We start from the raw sequence: 17,640 nt of genomic DNA on the forward strand, positions 1-17,640 counted from the left end.
TGGAACCCTCGGTGGCCCTGTGAGCGGCATAGCGAGCAGGAAGGGGATCTCCCATGCCAGGAGGGCAGGTGGGGCGGCCCCTGCCGCTGTCTGCGTGCCGCACCCGGGGCCTGCTTCTGAGCAGGGCAGGCGAGGGACCCCAGCTTTGGCCCTGGGCTCCGGCCCGGAACATCTGGATGGGAAAGGGCGTTTGGTGATTGCTCCTCTTTCTCCAGATCTGCCACAGCAAGAGTGGGGAGATCAACCCCGTGAAGGTGGCCAACCTGGTGAAGGCGTACGTGGATAAGTACAGGCACATGCGCAGGCACAAGAAGCCAGAGGCCGGCGAGGAGCCGCCCACCCAGGGGGCCGAGGGCTGAGGCCAGGCAGTCACGGGCCTTGCCCGGGGAGCTGTTGGGAGTGGTAGGAAACGGGGGCACCAGCATGCCCACCATCAGGTTCCTGCGCTGACACCTGGTCTGTGCGTCTGTCTTGCTCACAGTTGAAAACTGGACACTTTTGTATGTATATTATAGATACACTGTTTCCATTCTAATTTATCAAAAATGGATTTTCTTTAGAAACCTCTTGATTGATTTAATACTTGGAAGATAAAGCGTTTGGTGGCCAGGACGGGCTCCTGGTAGGGTGGCGTGTCCTTGATAAATCTCTGGTGGTCTCCCGCCAGCAGCTGCTGTGTACCTCTGCCTCTGAATTAGGAATCTCTTTACTTTCTCTTTTCCGATTACGTTGTGCTCTTGTAAATAATTGCTCAAGTTTGCACTCAACACAGTTGCCTCCTGGAGGCAGGGTGCAGCAGTGGCAGCCCGAGGGCTGGTGACAGGTGTCGGGTGTGGGAAAATGTCGTCCCTGCCCTCAGCACAGCTGGTGGGAGTGGCTTTGGTGGCCACCTACCTCTCAAGGGCCTTGTTCTTTGAACAAGGCTTGGATGTAATGTGTGTGGTGAAGACAGAAGTGAGTTGGTGTGCAGGGAGGTCCCCTCCCTCCCTGGGCCTCACCAGTGTTCAGCCTGCACCCATTTCCCCGCCAGCCAAGACATCAGTGTGTGTGCTGGAGTTCTCTTTATTAGACTGGGCTCTAGACGGGCTGCTCCAGCTCCATGAGCAAGCACTCAATGTCATCATAGAGGCTGTTGGTGCTGGACAGACAGAGGCTGAGGCTGCTGCTATCCAGGGAAGACACACCCTCACGTTGCGTGCCCTCCAGGTGCACTCGGCACAGCCAGGGCTCCAGCTGCCAGGAGGGCATCGGGCGTGTGTCAGTGACCCAGCGTGTGGCCTCCCCTCCCCCTCCCCAGGCCCTGAGGCTCTGGTCTCACCTTCACCAGGACCAGGCTCTTCTCCTTGGGCCTCCTGGCTGACAGGTCCTGCCCGAAGCCCAGGTAGATGGTATAGCAGGGGGAGCCGCGGCGCTGCCGTGCCCGGAATTCCACCAGCTCTGGAGAAGGGGGCTCTGCTGAGTATCTGGCAGACACATGCTCCCAGGGGCCCCTGGAGACAGCCCCCCAGGCAGGAGCCTCACTGACCTTGGAAGAAGACTCTGAAGTCAAAGATGGGGGTGTCGCAGTTCCGAGGCAGCAGGCAGGCTGGGGTGGAGGGGCTGGCGGAGCCCGGGGGGCCACCCACCTCCCAGTACACCTTGCACTTGCCCATGCGCCGGGCCCACAGCTGTGGCCCCCGAAGCTCCAGCTGCAGCCCAGGGGCCACGTGCCTCAGCAGTTCCTCCGTGTAGCGCAGCTGCTTCTGGTCGGGGAGCTCAGCAGGGCTGGGGAATGCTACCTGCTGGGGGTCTGTGGCCCGGACAGCTGGGTCTGGGGGGCCGTACAGGAACATGCAGCTCGGGTGCCCCACCACCTTCTGCAGCACTGTGCGGCCCTTGTACATGATGGTCACGTCCAGCGCCCCTGGGCTGGGCTCTGTGTGGAGACCAAGCTGTGAGCGGCAGAGGTGGGCAGGGACAGGCTGTCCCCTTCCCAGGACCCACTCACCTTGCACCACAGTGCAGGCACTTGGGGAGGGTGCCAGGTATGGCTCTGCCTGGTGCGGGGGCTCTGGGGCCGTGGCCTCGCCTGCATCGGGAAGGGAATCCTGTGCTGGTACCTCATCCCCAGCCCCTCCCTGTGCCCCAGGCCCCCCAACCCCTACCCCTCTCACCTGTCATTAGCGCCGTGGGCTGGGGCCCGGGGCTAGGGGTTGCTTCTACTGCCCATGTGCACAGCTCCCCAGCAGGGAGCCCTGGACCTGAGGAGGGGAGGTCAGTGGGAATGTGGTCCCTTCCTACTTCTCCAGCTCCCCAATCCCCAGCCCCCTTCTTAAGTGTCCATCCAGGTGCACTGGCCCCTCCCATGCTTTCCCCCCACACACACACCCCTCCACGGCACTGCCCACACCTCCAGCACAGGCCCCAGTCAGGGGAAGACCCTCTTGTCCCTCTCCAGGAGCCTGGGCTGGGACTGGGTCTGCCCCCCATGACGCTGTCAGCAGATGGTCCGCCAGGCAGCTCTGCTGCACTGCCTGGAGCAGGAGGTCCCCCTTGTCACCAGCTGGGGCAGGGAAGGGGCCTGGGGCTTGGAGTCCAGCATCTCTGTGTGCCAGGAATGGCCCTGGGGGCCTGCCCTGTAAGGAAAAGTCAGGGTCAGCATAAGCAGCTCCGCGGCCTGGCAGGAGGAGAGGCAGGCAGAGAGAAGACTACCTGCGGTGGCCGGACAGCCGCGGGGGCCTCTGCCTCAGTCTGGTCCGTGCCTGGGCCTTCTGAGGGAGAATGGGGCAGGTGTTAGGTTCCGAGACCAGGGTGAGAGACGCAACAAGAGCCTGGCGTAACCCGCACCAGCTTCCTTGTGCTGCGGCCTAAGGAGGTGGGGATGCGGCTCCAACTGTCCTGGGCCTGCTGGCAGCCTCTCCCAGAACGGCTGCTAAAAACCCAATTCTGATCCAGAGAATGTTCTTTTTTTTTTTTTTTTTTTTTTTTTTTTTTTGAGACGGAGTCTTGCTCTGTCGCCCAGGCTGGAGTGCAGTGGCGCAATCTCGGCTCACTGCAAGCTCCGCCTCCCGGGTTCACGCCATTCTCCTGCCTCAGCCTCCCGAGTAGCTGGGACTACAGGCGCCCGCCCCTGCGCCCGGCTAATTTTTTCTATTTTTAGTAGAGACGGGGTTTCACCATGGTCTCGATCTCCTGACCTTGTGATCCGCCCACCTCGGCCTCCCAAAGTGCTGGGATTACAGGCGTGAGCCACCACGCCCGGCCCAGAGAATGTTCTTTCCCCAGGCAGGACGAATGCCAACGCGCTTGGCAGCCGGCGTCGCTCACCTCGCCAGCCCAGCTCCGGGCTCAGCGCATACACCTTGTGCGGGTCGGCCGGGTCCCCCGAGTTATCTCGCAGCATCACGAAGCGGCGCGTGCTGCGCAGTGCGCAGCGGAAGTTGGTTTTCCAGCCGGCGCGCTCCGCAGCCTCAGCCTCGGGGGGCGGCGGGTCACCTCTGCTGCTAGGCGGCCACCTGCCGCGGGCCACGGCCCAGGCCTGAAGAGGGGGAGAGAACACGTGGGCTGGGCCCGCGGGGTCCTAGGCGGGTCCTCCCACCCGGGACGGGGCCGGGGTCCCACCTTGAAGATGCGCGCGTCAGCCTCGCTCAGGTCCTTGCGCGCGAAGTGCTTCCAGGGCACGCGGAAGCAGGTGCGGGCCTCGTCCAGCCACTGCAGCCCCTCATAGCAGCCGCTGCTGATCTCTCCAAGGAGCCACTCTCCGAACAGCACGCGTGGGGCCGCCCTGCGGGTGCCCGGCCGCGGAGAGTCAGGGCTGGCTGCAGGGCGCTCGGGGACGGGCATCTGGAGAAGGTGGGCCGGGCTCTTACCTCTCAGGAGCCAAGGCCATTGCTCCCTCTGCAGGGGCAGTTGGGTGGCGGTCAGGTGTTACAACAGGGGAGGTAAGGGCTCCTGTCACTGCAGACGCCAGGCCGCGGCCACAGGTCGTGTGGCCAGGTGTCACAGGTGTCCACAGGTGTGGCCAGGTGTCACAGGTGGTGGGGGTCACAGGTGTGGACTGAGGGCTTGTAGCCACCGACGCTGCCTCGGTGTGGATCTCTTGGCAGAGGGGGCTACAGGTGTGACTGCAGGTATGGCTGGCGCGCACACGTGAAGTCACAGGTGTTGAACCAGTGTCCAGGCCTGCCGGGCCGGTGCAGGCCGGACCCTGCGGAGACGGGAAAAGCCACGTCGGGGGCGGGCCAGGCTTCCGAGAAAGCGAAACTTAAAACAGTGGCGCTTCCACCCTCCCCGATCCCATCTCCGTCCGGTTCTCATCGCCGCAGAGCCCCGCCCCCGCCTCCGCCTCCCTCACCTCCCGACCCTCATCCATCAGGCTCCCCCAGCCCTTGGCTCTACCCCTCCCGGTGAGTCTCTCACTCCCGGACCTGCACCGCGTGGGTCCGGGGTCCCGAGTACCTGGGTGCCACAGTCGCCGGGGCGGGAGGTTTCTTATCGCGGAGAAGCGGAGGGCCGGCGCTTTTATGGTGTCCGGGCCGGGGGCGGGGCCCAAAGAGCTGCAGGTGCAGCCAAGGAGGTCACGTGACCAGGCGGGCGTTTCCGGGAAGGGCGCGCGCGGCCAGTTCCTGCTCTCGAATGCGACCAGCGGAACCCCGTCCGGGGCAGCGCGGAGTAGGGAGTGGCGGCGAGGGGGCAGCGGTGGGCCCTGTCTGCCTGTGTGGCTCGGCCCTGCAGGGTCCAGCCGCTTCTCTGGGAAGTAGTCCCTACACGCCTGGGGCCGGGGCGCCGGCAGTCATCGGAGGTGGGGGACACAGTGGGATAAGGCGGGGACTCCCCCAAACGTAAGCGAAACCGGACCCGAGGCAAAACCAGGCCCTTCTTGTTGTGCTTTTTTTTTTTCTTTCTTTCTTTTTTTTTTTTTTTGAGGTGGAGTCTCGCTCTGCCGTCCAGGCTGGAGTGCAGTGGCCGGATGTCGGCTCACTGCAAGCTCCGCCTCCCGGGTTCCCGCCATTCTCCTGCCTCAGCCTCCCGAGTAGCTGGGACCACAGGCGCCCGCCACCTCGCCCGACTAATTTTTTGTATTTTTAGTAGAGACGGGGTTTCACCGTGTTAGCCAGGATGGTCTCGATCTCCTAACCTCGTGATCCGCCCGCCTCAGCCGATCACTTGAGGTCAGGAGTTCGAGACCAGCCTGGCAAACGTGACGAAACCCAGTCTCTACTAAAAATACAAAAATCAGCCGGGCGTGGTGGCGCAGGCCTGTAGTTACAGGTACTTGGGAGGCTGAGGCGGGAGAATCACTTGAGCCCAGGAGGTCGAGGCTGCAGTGAGCTGAGATGGAGCCACTCCACTCCAGCCCAGGGGACAGAGCATGACTGAGTCTCAAAAAAGGGAAGTGGGTAAGGGGAGGTGGATGTGCCTCTAAAAAGGGGCAGCTGCACCGTTTGGGTTCCTTTTTTTGAGATGGAGTTTCGCTTTTGTTGCCCAGGCTGGAGTGCAGTGGCACAATCTTGGCCCACCACAACCTCCACCTCATGGGTTCAAGTGATTCTCCCGTCTCAGGCTCCCGAGTAGCTGGGATTACAGGCATGAGCCACCATGCCCGGCTAATTTTGTATTTTTAGTAGAGACGGGGTTTCTCTAAGTTGGTCAAGCTAGTCTTGAACTCCTGACCTCAGCTGATCCACCCGCCTTGGCCTCCCAAAGTACTGGGATTACAGGCGGGAGCCACCATGCGGCCCCCTTTGGGTTCTTTAGATTGTTCAGACAAGAATATCAGACGCTCTCGCAATTAAAACATTTGGAAAGGAATTAATAGTGTCTTTTCATCAGGGACAGTGCTGACGACCCACAAGGGACCCCTTGATGGTTCTGGGCATGGGTGGCCAGCCTGGGCTCTGGCCTTGGGAGAAGCGACCGGGAGGTGTCTCTCACCCCTAGGCCTCCTGGTCCGGCTCCTGCTCAGGCCACTCGCGCGCACCGACCCCCGCGTGCCTCAGTGCAGGCCTCTGGGTGGGTGTTTAATGCTGCGCCCCAACCCAACCATGTAGATTTCAGAAGGGGACTAGGACCCCCAGCCCGGCAGATGTTTGAGACCACTGGCTTCCAAGCGCATCGTCTTGGGGATTTGCGTTGGCTCTTCAGCCTCCCCAGGCAATCTCTGTGTCGGGTCGGGAGTGGTAGGTCTGAGTTGAGCGGGTGCCTGAGATCCCCAGTGCAGACTGGGGGAGGGGAGTGCCCTCTCCGGCTGTGGTGAGAGCAGGAGAGGAACTTCGCGGGCCAGCTGGCGCGGAGCCTCGGGAAGACGGCGGGCACAGCAGGTGGTTTACGGGAAGCGTTGCAGCCTTCGGGTGGGGACAGCGCGGCGGGACCCGCCACCCCCGTCTGCACACCCGGGCTCGAGCGCCGAGGACGATGGGGGACGCGAGCAAATGGGGCCCGCACGGACCCGCGCGCCCGCCCCACGCCACGGCCTGGGTTTGGGGAGCCTTGCTTTATTCTGCCTTGGGTCGGGGGTTAGGGGAGCGGGACCTCTAGCGCCCGCGCGGCCGGGGAAGAGGGTGGAGGGGCCGCTTAGATGTACGAGTCATCGCCGCCGGGCTCATCGTGGGGACCCCTGCCAGGCCCCGCGCCCTCGCCCTCGTCGCCGCTGCCGGAGTCGCTGGCGCCATCCACGTCCAGGGTGGGCGTGTTGAGAACGACCACGTCTGCCTCCGCCCCGATGTCCTCGCCGAACCACACGGCCTTGTACCCGCCCTCCGGCCGCCGCTCCTTCGTCAGGATGGACCTCACCGCTGCGGGGCTTCCCCCGGCTACGGCCGCTGCCGGGGCCTCAGGGGCACTGCCCGAGGGCGCGGGGCCAGGGGGCGCGGGCTCCGCGGGCGTCGGCGGTGCCTCCGCGGGCTTGGCGTCGCTCGTGGGGCTGGGGGCAGGCGCCCAGTTGGCCTCGTCGTCAGGGAGGAACGCCTGGTTGTCATAGCCTGAGGGCTGGGGTTCCTGCTAGCAGGAGTGAAGGCGTCAGCGGGGTCCCTGGGTCTCTGCTGCCTTGTGGCCTCTCCACACCCTCATTCCACGGTGGACACCCCTCCGCCTCCACATATTCCCCTCTGCCCTCCCCTCTCCTGTCCCCCACTCCCTGCGGGTCGCCTGCCCTGCCCTCCACCCTGGGCCTCACCGGAGCTTTGCCGGAGCAGCACTTGAGCCGGGAGCCGTAGTGCTTGTGGACAAGGACAGTGAGGCCAAGGAGAGCCAGCAGCAGCAGTGCACCCAGCACCCCACCCAGGGCTGCCATGTCCACCACTGAGAAGCGCTTGTCCTCCGAGGGGCCGCCACCTGGCATCGCTGTGGAAAATGCCATCACCCCCGCACTGTTGAGCACCCCAGGCATTCCCCATGCCAACCTGTGCCAGGCTTGAGACACTTGGAAATCACCCAGGCCTGGGCTGTCTCCCAAATCTCAGGCTCTGCTGACCCTGGCTGGAGGGGCCTGTGTGTCCCAGTGAGACCCTGGGCTCCCCCCCCCCAACAAAGAGGCTGCTCACAGGAGGGGCAGGGGCCTGCAGGGTGAGCCGGCAGCTGTGGGAATCATGGGATTCGTTGGACCCCAAATCTGGCTTCTGTCCTACACACATCACAGTTCACCTCACTGAGGGCCTTTGGCCTGTCTGTGTCTGTCAGTCCCAAACAGACCCCTCTGGGATTTCATAGTCAGGCCAGGTCAGCCTGGGGTGGACCCTTCCTACAGCATTTCCCTACCACCCAGTGATCTGAGCCAGGGAGGGAAGGCAACGGAGTGGGTGCTACCTGAGGATGGGGTGTTCCTGCTGGGGGGCATCGGCAGAGAGGTTCCTGGCTCTGGGGTCTGAGCTGTGCCACCACCGGGTGTGGCTGGTTGGTGGGATGTGCTGGTTCCCACACCGGGGGGCATCGGCTGAGAGGTTCCTGGCTCTGGGGTCTGAGCTGTGCCACCACCGGGTGTGGCTGGTTGGTGGGACGTGCTGGTTCCCACACCGGGGGGCATCGGCTGAGAGGTTCCTGGCTTTGGGGTCTGTGCTGTGCCGCCACCGGGTGTGGCTGGTTGGTGGGAGGTGCTGGTTCCCACACCGGGGGGCCTCCCGGGTGTGGACGAGGTTGGTGGCCTCAGAGTTGTGCCAGAGGGTGGATGAGGGCCTGTGCCTCCCCCAGAGCTGGTTGTGGAGGGTCCCTGGGAGGGCACAGGGGGTCTGGGGGCCTCGGAAGTGGTGCTGGTCCAGGGCCCAGTTGTTCCTCCAGTCTCTGGGGATGGGGGCTCACCTGTGGAGGGGGGCTCCTGTTCGGAAACTTGTATCTCAATGACTGTGGTCGCAGTGCCAGAGGTCACTGTATTTTTGGCCTCAACCTAGGGCAGGAAGGGGCTTGTCTCTCCTGGGCACGTCTTTAAGCCCCACACCCTTGGAGATGCCCACCTGCCCTGCCCTTCACCTCTGCGTAGAAGGCCCCCGCCTGGGTCAGTGTGGTGGTGGTCAGCACAACCTCTCCCTCCATCCGGAAATGTGAGTGGTTGGTAATTCGATACGTGATGGCCGAGTTGAGGTCCTGGACAGGGTTTCATTGAGTCCCCGGCCAGGCTGCCTCCCATCTGCAGCCCTGACCCACCCACAGAGGGGAGGCCGGGTGGACCCAGGGACCCTGGGCAACAGGAAGGCTGCCGTGGGGGCGGCAGGCATCAGCCTTGCGTGTGCTACCTACCGAGAACTCCGGGTCCCGAGCCTGGACCCTCAGAGGCTGAGAGGGGGCAGCTGCATCCTTGACCACAACACCTGCTCCAGCGCCAAGTGCCACGGTGCCACGGTACAGGCTCTGGGGGAAGCGGGGCGGGCTCCCGGCTGCAGCCACAGCCTCCACGGTGACCTGGGTCACTGAGTAGCGGGCAAGGTCGGCCTGCTGGCCCTGGAGGCGGGGGAGGCAGCCGTGACTCGTGGGGTTGACGGTGGAGCTGGTGCTGAAGCCTGGGGCTCAGGAAGAATAGATGCAGACTTGGCAGGGGCCCTGCCCCCCCGCCCTGACCCCCGCCCTACCTTCCACCCTGCCCCCACTGCCCTGACCCCCGTGCAGGTCCCTACCTCACCTTCACCAGCAGAAGAAAGGTCATGGCTCTGGGGACACTCCTGGCCATGGTGAGGTTGCCGGAGTCTCGGTGGATGACAAATGTACCGTTCACGTTTCCTGGGAGGACGATGGAAGTGCTCAGTCCCGGCCTCCTGAGGCCCAGGGACCCAGCCAGCTCTGCCTTGCTGGCAGGTGCCCCTGGGGCTTCCCCAGCCCAAGGTGGGGACAGAGACAGGGACAGAGAGGGGTCCGGGGCATTGTTGAGGGCTGGGCCCCACTCACCACTGAAGATGCTGTAGATGATGGCTTGGTTGATGCCGCGGTCTCCATCCTCAGCGTAGATGGGTCCGGGACGCAGGACGAGGGGGGATGGCTTCAAGGATGGTGGAGAGGAGGGCACGTCGTGAGGCTGGGGTGGATGGCCCCAACCTGGCCCCTCTGGCTCCCCATCAAGGTCAGCCAGGGCAGGGCTGGCTGAGGAGGGGCCCAGTCCCGCTGGTGGCCGGGCATCCTTGCCTGTCTAGGACTGTCCCTTGTCCCAGTATCACAGTGAGTCACACCCCTGTGGGTCCCTCACTAACGAATAAGTTGCCCAAAGATACTGAGTTCCATTTGCACGATGCTTGTCTTGACGGCTAAGCAGACATTTAGGAAGCGGGGGGTTCCCGGGGTCTGCGTTTCTGCCTCTCATGTGCTGTTTGGTGGCCCCGGGTGCCTTGGTGCTGTGAAGGTTTGCAGACAGCCTGTGTGGGCCTAGTGGTGACTGTGAGCAGGGCAGAGATCTCACCATCCCTTAAGAACTCCAGGGCCCCAGCCCACCTCCCCAGGCCCCTGAGACCGCCTGGCTCTGGGGCCCACACTCCTCTCTGTGTGTTCAGGGTTTGCTCCCTCAAGATGGGAAAGATTGGTTTATCAGGAGAGTCTGTATTTGTTTCAAAGTCACAACCAAACTTGGCCCCACCCGCTGACCCTGACCCTGCCCTTCTTCTGATCCTGGCCGTCCCTGCCTCCAACCTGCCTAGAAGGCCCCGCCCCGGGCACTGCCCCTCCCTCCCCATTACCAGTGTGTGCCCCGTGGGGACAGCCCCGTGGTACTGAGCTTGGATGCAGACGTAGCCGTCTGAGAAGGTGCAGGGCAGGAACCAGGGGGGCCGCAGGTCGGCAGGCACCACGTTCAGCACCAGCGTGGCGGTGGCCGTGTGGCTGGGCTCCACATTCTCCTCCGGAGTGTCCTGCAACAGCCAGATCAGGCCTGGGAGGAGCTGGGGCCAGGGGGACCTCAAGCATGTGGGACTCAGGGCTGGGGTGAGCCGCTCACCCGCACCAGCAGCCGGAAGGCCATGTTGGGCCGCTCGTAGAAGTCCAGGGGCCGGTCCAGCCTCAGGGCGGGATGGTTTACACCCACCAGGGAGAAGTAGTCACTGGCACCCTGGGGAGGATCAGGGAGGACACAGCCTAAGAGCCTGGGAGGGCGAGGGCGGCTGCGGGTGTCAGTGGCGAGGGGCTCACGCTGGGGCAGGGCAGGCGGCACTGACTGCGGTCGCTTCCTGGAGGGTGTAGAACAGAATGTCATCCTTGTCTTTGTCCTTGGCCTGCAGTTCTGTCTCAGGGATGACGGTGGAGTTTACTTTAGTGTCCTAGGGAGGGAGAGGGGCTTGGTCTGGCCACACTCTTGGCCCCTGTGGACCCCCGCTGTGGTTGAGCCCCCGGCCACCACTCGCCCCTTGCCCTCACCCTGGGCTCCCGCACCCCCTGCCCAGCCCTGGCAGCTTCGCTGGCCTCACCTCTTCCACCCTTATCTCCTTGGTTGTAAAGGGGAATTCGGGGGCGTTGTCATTGACGTCCAGCACTGACACGAACACCCTCAGCTGGGTCACCTGCAGGATGTGGCCGTCAGCCTCTCCCACAGCCGCTCCCCATCATAAGTGAGGTGTACCCCTCGACGCTATCCTTCCCCATCGTGAGTGAGGTGCACCCCTCGACGGCTATCCGTCCACTCGCTCAGTGGTGTTGGGGGGCTGCAGGGGGGCTGCACAGCTCTAGGTGCTGGGATGCAGAGATCACAAGAGACAAATCTCTGCCCGGTGGTGCCTGTCCTGGCAGGACTTACAACAACAGACAAAAAGGACTTTATAAAGCCAGGAGGTGGCAGGTGCGCCACAGAAAAATAATGCAGGTACTTGGGGATGCAACCAGCAGAATCTCAAGTGAGGAAAGACAATCCAGTTCTTTTCTTTGTTTTCTTTTTGGATACAGAGTCTCATTCTGTCACCCAGGCTGGAGTGCAGTGGCGTGATCTTGGCTCACTGCAACATCTGCCTCCCAGGTTTAAGCGGTTCTCCTGCCTCTGCCTCTCGAGTAGCTGGGATTACAGGCGCCGCCATCACACCCGGGTAATTTTTTATTTTTAGAAGAGACGGGGTCTCTCCATGTTGGTCAAGCTGGTCTCAAACTCCCGACCTCAGGTGATGTGCCTGCCTCGGCCTCCCAAAGTGCTGGGATTACAGGTGTGAGCCACCGTGCCCAGCCGACAACCCAGTTTCTTCACAAATAAATCTCCAAGAGAAAAGATGGGAGAAGGAAACGTGAAGATGAACAGAAACTCAGGAGAATTATCAGCTAGGTGCATAACGTGGACCCTGATTCAAACAAACAATTGTTAAAAAAAACCCTTCAGAGACCATGGGGAATGCGGCATCCTGAACATTCGAGGTAGAAAGTGACCACTTTTCCCAGGTGTGACGACATTGTGGTTATGTTTTAAAAAGAAGAGTCCTTGCGGGCGTGGTGGTTCACGCCTGGAATCCCAGCACTTTGGGAGGCCGAGGCGGGCAGATCACCTGAGGTCAAGAGTTCGAGACCAATGTGGCCAACATGGTGAAACCCCGTCTCTACTAAAAATACAAAAATTAGCTGGGTGTGGTGGCAGGCATCTGTAATCCCAGCACTTTGGGAGGCCGAGGTGGGTGGAGGCCAAGGCAGGAGAATCGTTTGAACCTGGGAGGCAGAGGTTGTAGTGAGCGGAAATCGTGCCACTGCATTCCAGCCCGGGCGACAGAGGGTGACTCCATCTAAAAAAAAAAAAAAGGCCGGGCGCGGTGGCTCAAGCCTGTAATCCCAGCACTTTGGGAGGCCGAGTCGGGCGGATCACGAGGTCAGGAGATCGAGACCATCCTGGCGAACACGGTGAAACCCCGTCTCTACTAAAAAATACAAAAAACTAGCTGGGCGAGGCGGCGGGCACCTGTAGTCCCAGCTACTCGGGAGGCTGAGGCAGGAGAATGGCATAAACCTGGGGGGCGGAGCTTGCAGTGAGCTGAGATCCGGCCACTGCACTCCAGCCTGGGCGACAGAGCCAGACTCCGTCTCAAAAAAAAAAAAAAAAAAGAAGGATCCCGGCCAGGCACAGTGACTCATGCCTGAAATCCCAGCACTTTGGGAGGCTGGGGCGGGCAGATCACCAGGTCAGGAGTTTGAGATCAGCCTGACCAACATGGTGAAATCCTGTCTCTACCAAAAATACAAAAATTAGCCAAGCGTGGTGGTGGGCGCCTATAATCCCAGCTACTCGGGAGGCTGAGGCAGGAGAATCACTTGAACCCGGGAGGCGGAGGTTGCAGTGAGCCGAGATCTCGCCATTGCACTCCAACCTAGGTAACAGAGCGAGACTCTGTCTCAAAAAAAAGAAGCATCCCTCTCTTTCAGAGACACATGCCAAGATATATGTGGGTGATGTGCTGTGGTGTGCGGTGGGCACAGAGCCCTCTGTCTGCTGGTAGGTGGGGGGGGGGGCGGGGGCCTGTGCTGGCCTCAGGATTCTGCAATTTTCCTTAATAAAGCCGAAAAAAATGCCGCTGGTCAAGAAGTAGGATGTTGGGGGAGCGGGGCTGGGATGCAACTATTCCCTAATAGGGCGGTTGGGATTTCTCTGAAGACTGCAGACCTGAGCAGGTGGGGGAGGAGCGTGCCTGCGGGAGCTCTGAGGCTGCAGCAGAGCCTCCGCACAGTACATCTGGGTTTGACTCTCAGTGAGAAAGGAGCTGTGGAGGGCTGGGGTGGACTGGGCAGCCTTGGTTTACAGCGTCCACAGAGGCTGTTCCGCCACATGGAGTGGACTGGGACCGGCAAGGGGCAACAGGGAAGCCAGCGGGCCGGCTGAAAGTTTCCCAAAATGAGTGCTGGTGTCCCGGCCCTGGTGGGACTGGAGGTGGGCAGACGATGGATTTCTGGGTCGAGCTGGGGCAGAGCCAAGTGATTTACCAATGGGGAGCTTAGCGGGGGACGTGGGGAGGGAGGGCGAGTGGAAACCAAAGTGGTTCCAGTGGCTGGCAGGATAAAGGTGCCTCCCTTGTGGGGGCAGTGGTGGTTGAGGGAGTGGGTGGGAGTCGGGCACACTGGGTGGGGGTATCTGCTGGACAAGGGATCAGTGACGGGGATGCCACAGTTCAGGGCAGAGTCTGGACTGGAGGAAATGTGAGCATCACTCTCGGAGGGATGGCATGTGAAACCACACCCTAGGTGAGGTCATCAGAGACTGGCCCTGGACCGGCAGGGCAGAGCCCAGCTGAGGTGGCCTGGTGGGCGGGGAGAGTGGGGCAGGGACTCACCGGTGTGCCTCCGCTCTGACACAGCAGCTGAGCCTCAAGTAGTGAGTTCTCCTGTGGAGGCAGACGGGTCTGCAGTCACTGTCCCGCCCCACAGGTGGTGAGACTGAGGCCAAGGGGGCAGGCGCTGGCCCAGGGTCCCCATCATCAGTGGTCAGTGCTGAGGGTGTGGGCCCAGCCTTCTGGGGCAGGCACCACCAAGCATGGGTGTTAGTGGATGCCTGCAGGCATAGAACTCCTGGGCCCCCCGGGGAAGGTGTGGCCTGAGGATCCAGGCGCCCTTCTCCTGGGAGCCCCCACTCCCCACCCACCTGCCGCCCACACCTCGTAATCAGGAGACACGTTGAGAAACAGCTGGTTTCCCTGGATCCGAAATGCGAAGGGGGTGGACAAGGGTCCGAGGGTCACCTCCTGGCCCTCTGGGACATGGATGTCCACCAGCGGCTCGGTGACATTTGTGTTCTCCTCGACTTCAAAGAAGGACTTGTTCACAGAGCAGTCTGTAAGGTTGCAGAGGAGGGGTCAGCGCCTCCCAGCCCCTGGCTCCCCCTGCCCTGTGCCCCCACCTACCTACCCCTGCCCGCACGTACACTGGACCTGGGCCACGGTCCCCGGGGGTCGGCCAAGCAGCCCCGTGAGCAGCAGGGGAGGCCACAGCAGGGCCCAAGACCCCATCTTGGCGGCTGTCACCTGGCGGGAGGGTCCGAGTGGGTTTGGCGTCCAGGACTGGCGCAGTTCCTACCTCAGCGACCTTCGCCCCAGCCAGACGCCGCCCACTTTATGATCCTTTACAACCGGCCTCTGCCAAGGGGGCTCCCGCTGGCCGGCGGGTCCGGCCCACTGCCAGAAGGGGGGCAGTCATTTGGCCCAAGTTAGACTGAGTACAGGGATTAACCAGGGGGCTCAGGCCACAGGCACCGAGGCACAGGGCAGAAAGGACTAGAGAATGGCTCACGGGCGCCATGGGGCTGGGGCAGGGCAGGGGCAGAGCTAGGGTGTTGGAGAGAAGCCGTTGGTGTTGGGGTGTCTGAAACCTGCCTCCCTAGCCCAGGCTGCCCTTGCTTGGCTCCTCCCCTAAGCTCTACCTCAGGCAAAATTCCTAAGGCCAACCCTTGAGGCTCAGAACCTGGGTGTTCGCCCGGGAGTACCTCCCTGCCTGCCTGATGGCAGGTTCTGCAGGAAGAGACTCTCCTCACTGTGTCCTAGGGACACCCCTGCCTGCCTGCCCCAGAGACAAGCCAGCTTCTCAGGGTGGGGCTGGACAGGGCCTTAGTGACCAAGGCTAAGGCGGGGCTGTGGGGGGCAGCTGGGAGCTCCTGGGGAGCCCTGGTGCCCAACAGAGGGGGTGAGGTGAGTCTTGACACTTGCCCTGCTCTTTTCATTGGCCCCCGCAAGCCCCCAGCTCTAGGGAGAGGCCACTGGCTGGGGTCAGGGCGAGGAAGGGGCTGTCGTGAGGCGGGGAGTGGAGTCATTCCTCTCCAGGCCTGTGCACCGAAGCTTCTGGCCTCTCGTGGCTGGGGCTGGGCTCAGTGTCCCAACCCTGCACTGTACCCTCATGGTCGCCTGCAAGCCCTGCACGCTCCATACGCCACAGGCTCTGAGGGGTCAAGCCACTGGTCTGAGGCCACACAAGACAGAGGGTCCGGAGTCCTCATGCCAGAGTGGACTCCTGGCACCCCAGGTGACACCTCTGCCCTCCCCTCTTCCTGCCCGCCTGAGCCTCCCTGGCCCCTCCACACCCTCCCCACTGCCCCTTCCGGAAACACTGACCACACGCCACCCCCCACCCCCCTGCAGGAGCTGAGAGTCTGTCCGGGCTTCCCCTGAGCCCTTGACTGTTTCCTAATGAAGACAAGGGGGGGGCGGGGCCCTGCGGTGCTTAGTCGATGTACAGGAGGCGGCACTGATGCCAGAGATAAGGATGAGGGGCCCGCTGTGGCCGCCAGGTGTAAAGGGCAGCTGGGTGTGGTCACAGTCCCGGCTGGGTGGATGGGGCCCCCTTCCATCTGACAGCCCTGCTACACAGGGGTTGCCTCGATTACACCAAGTGGACACAACCAACTCCCAGTGTCTGGATCTGATTCTCCTTTATTGGTGCCGAGTTCCACCCCTCCCCCTCTCCCCCCAGCCTGCCCACCACCCCATATGCAGCTCCGCTCGTAGGCTGGGCAGGTGGTGAGGGGGTTCCTTCCTCATCTCGGTCGCAGGGTTCCTTCTGCAGCAGCACCGGCAGGTTCTGAAACCATAACCCCAGGCCTGGGCCCAGGGGGCAGCCAGGGAGACCAGGCCCCGCCCAGGGGCATCCTGCAGAGACAGCACGTGCGGGGTTGGGGGCTGGGGCTGCGGCTGGAGACCCCGGCCCCGCCGCTGGAATTGGGCCTCCGGTGGCCACCAGCGCTGACCCAGGGAGGCCACGGACAGAAGGAAGGGTCTGGGGTGGGGTCTGGGGTGGGGTCTGCGGTGGGGCGGGCGCTCACCAGGCCTGCAGGGTGGGCGTGTCGGACCCGGACGGGCAGAGCAGACCCGCGCTGAGCCTGGACCAGGCCGTGCTGTTCTCTGCGTCCTGCTCGCTGTCCCCCGCCCCAAAACAGAGTTAGTCCTGGAGGTGGGGGGTCGCGCGTTGCTGCCAGGGCACCACGGCAAGACCCCCGCCCCACCCGGCCTCACCTGCGCTTCCCCACCAGGCCCTGTAGCAGCCGCTGGAGCCGCGCGCCCTCCCGCAGGCGGCTGAGCTCGCTGGTGAACGTCCCGTCCGAGTGTCGCCGGGCCCTGGGGGCGGGCGGGGGTCGGGGTCAGGGCCGCGCGGGGGGCGGGTGCGGCCGGGGGCGGACGGGCCTGGCGGGCGGCTCACCTGGGGGGCGCGGGGCGCGCGGCGGAGCCCCCGAGGAGCAGCAGCAGCAGCAGGAGGGGCCGGGGGGCCATGGCGGGGTCGGGCGCGGGAGCTGAGCGCTGCGGCCACGGCCAGAGCCCCGCGAGGCCCCTTTATGGCGGCGCCCGGAAGGGGGACGGCCCGGCCGCGCCCAGCGATCCCGGGAAGGTCAGGGCCGCCCCCCCAGCTGTCGCCCCGGCCCGGCCTCCCGCCCCCTCCGCCGCGCTGGCGCCCCTCGGCCGGCTGGGGGAGGGGGACGTCCCGGCCTGGGGGGCGAAGGGGACCCGGGCCCGGGACCCCCAGAGGGAACCGCACCGCGAAGCCTCGGAGCCTGCGGGGCGCGGGGACGGAGGGGCCGTGGGACTTGGGGGAGGATTTGGGGGGACTGGAGGACCCCGGGGAAGGGGCGGCGGCAGGAGCTCCGGAGGCCCCTGGAGCACCCGGCTGGGGCGAGTTCGTCGGGAAGGCCTGAGCGGCGTGACTTTGTTGTGGGGGCCGGTGTTGCCATTTTATCCGCTTTGAAGTGCAGGGTTCAGGATCATTGGGTTCGCTGACATTTCCGTGCATCCGTCCCCACCATCCGTTCTCAGACTCTCCCATCCTCCCAAAATCCGTTCTCAGGCTCTCTCGTCCTCCCAAAATCCCTTCTCAGACGCTCCTGTCCTCCCAAAATCCGTTCTCAGACTCCCCATCCTCCCAAAATCCGTTCTCAGACTCTCCCATCCTCCCAAAATCATTCTCAGACTCCCCATCCTCCCAAAATCCGTTCTCAGGCTCTCTCGTCCTCCCAAAATCCCTTCTCAGAGGCTCCTGTCCTCCCAAAATCCGTTCTCAGACTCTCCCATCCTCCCAAAATCATTCTCAGACTCCCCATCCTCCCAAAATCCGTTCTCAGACTCCCCATCCTCCCAAAATCCGTTCTCAGGCTCTCTCGTCCTCCCAAAATCCCTTCTGAGACGCTCCTGTCCTCCCAAAATCCGTTCTCAGACTCCCCATCCTCCCAAAATCCGTTCTCAGACTCTCCCATCCTCCCAAAATCATTCTCAGACTCCCCATCCTCCCAAAATCCGTTCTCAGACTCCTCATCCTCCCAAAATCCGT

The 17,640-nt window shown here is 63.0% G+C and overlaps 4 protein-coding genes and 1 long non-coding RNA gene across 36 annotated transcripts in view; 2 read left to right on the top strand and 3 right to left on the bottom strand.

The window, feature by feature from the left end:
* Positions 1-563, top strand: part of PHRF1 (PHD and ring finger domains 1) — a 38,608-nt gene extending 38,045 nt beyond the window's left edge. For all 19 annotated transcript variants that reach the window (XR_013403352.1, XR_013403353.1, XR_013403354.1 and 16 more), the window contains exon 18: positions 216-563. Coding sequence is in view for 15 of the 19 variants with exons in the window: in XM_015113238.3 (XP_014968724.3) it covers positions 216-359 (144 nt within the window). In the remaining 4 variants the exon portion in view is untranslated. The remainder of the gene's footprint in view (positions 1-215) is intronic.
* A 483-nt stretch (positions 564-1,046) lies between these two features.
* Positions 1,047-4,862, bottom strand: IRF7 (interferon regulatory factor 7). 7 transcript variants are annotated; one of them, XM_015113182.3, is made up of 11 exons: positions 4,438-4,862; positions 3,849-4,186; positions 3,601-3,763; positions 3,307-3,517; positions 2,692-2,750; positions 2,390-2,615; positions 2,154-2,240; positions 1,988-2,068; positions 1,526-1,915; positions 1,319-1,437; positions 1,047-1,233 (listed from the first exon to the last, which is right to left on the bottom strand). In XM_015113182.3, exons 2-11 carry the CDS (start codon positions 3,866-3,868, stop codon positions 1,078-1,080), a joined length of 1,512 nt encoding a protein of 503 aa, XP_014968668.3. In that variant the 5' UTR covers positions 3,869-4,186; positions 4,438-4,862; the 3' UTR covers positions 1,047-1,077.
* LOC114672196 (uncharacterized) overlaps positions 4,323-17,640 on the top strand; it is a 31,728-nt gene continuing 18,410 nt past the window's right edge. The window contains exon 1 of the long non-coding RNA XR_003722404.2: positions 4,323-4,385. This is a non-coding gene — a long non-coding RNA (uncharacterized LOC114672196). The remainder of the gene's footprint in view (positions 4,386-17,640) is intronic.
* Positions 6,458-14,434, bottom strand: CDHR5 (cadherin related family member 5). Of its 8 annotated transcripts, none has more exons than XM_077961546.1 (15): positions 14,261-14,433; positions 13,995-14,170; positions 13,674-13,724; positions 10,851-10,943; positions 10,602-10,703; positions 10,385-10,495; positions 10,128-10,298; positions 9,349-9,439; positions 9,086-9,183; positions 8,707-8,907; positions 8,440-8,553; positions 8,272-8,356; positions 7,783-7,938; positions 7,154-7,320; positions 6,458-6,975 (listed from the first exon to the last, which is right to left on the bottom strand). In XM_077961546.1, the coding sequence occupies exons 1-15, from the start codon at positions 14,343-14,345 to the stop codon at positions 6,553-6,555; spliced, it is 2,124 nt and encodes a 707-aa protein (XP_077817672.1). In that variant the 5' UTR covers positions 14,346-14,433; the 3' UTR covers positions 6,458-6,552. The 8 variants fall into 8 exon arrangements, with proteins under 8 accessions (XP_077817672.1, XP_077817671.1, XP_077817670.1 ...); XM_077961545.1 differs by having other exon boundaries at positions 6,458-6,978; XM_077961544.1 differs by having other exon boundaries at positions 7,783-8,031.
* On the bottom strand, positions 15,741-16,681 carry SCT (secretin). Its single transcript, XM_028832974.2, has 4 exons — positions 16,522-16,681; positions 16,338-16,439; positions 16,148-16,240; positions 15,741-15,974 (listed from the first exon to the last, which is right to left on the bottom strand). Exons 1-4 carry the CDS (start codon positions 16,590-16,592, stop codon positions 15,863-15,865), a joined length of 378 nt encoding a protein of 125 aa, XP_028688807.2. The 5' UTR covers positions 16,593-16,681; the 3' UTR covers positions 15,741-15,862.

The sequence above is a fragment of the Macaca mulatta genome, chromosome 14 (assembly GCF_049350105.2).
Source record: "Macaca mulatta isolate MMU2019108-1 chromosome 14, T2T-MMU8v2.0, whole genome shotgun sequence".
Classification (NCBI taxonomy): Eukaryota; Metazoa; Chordata; class Mammalia; order Primates; family Cercopithecidae; genus Macaca; species Macaca mulatta.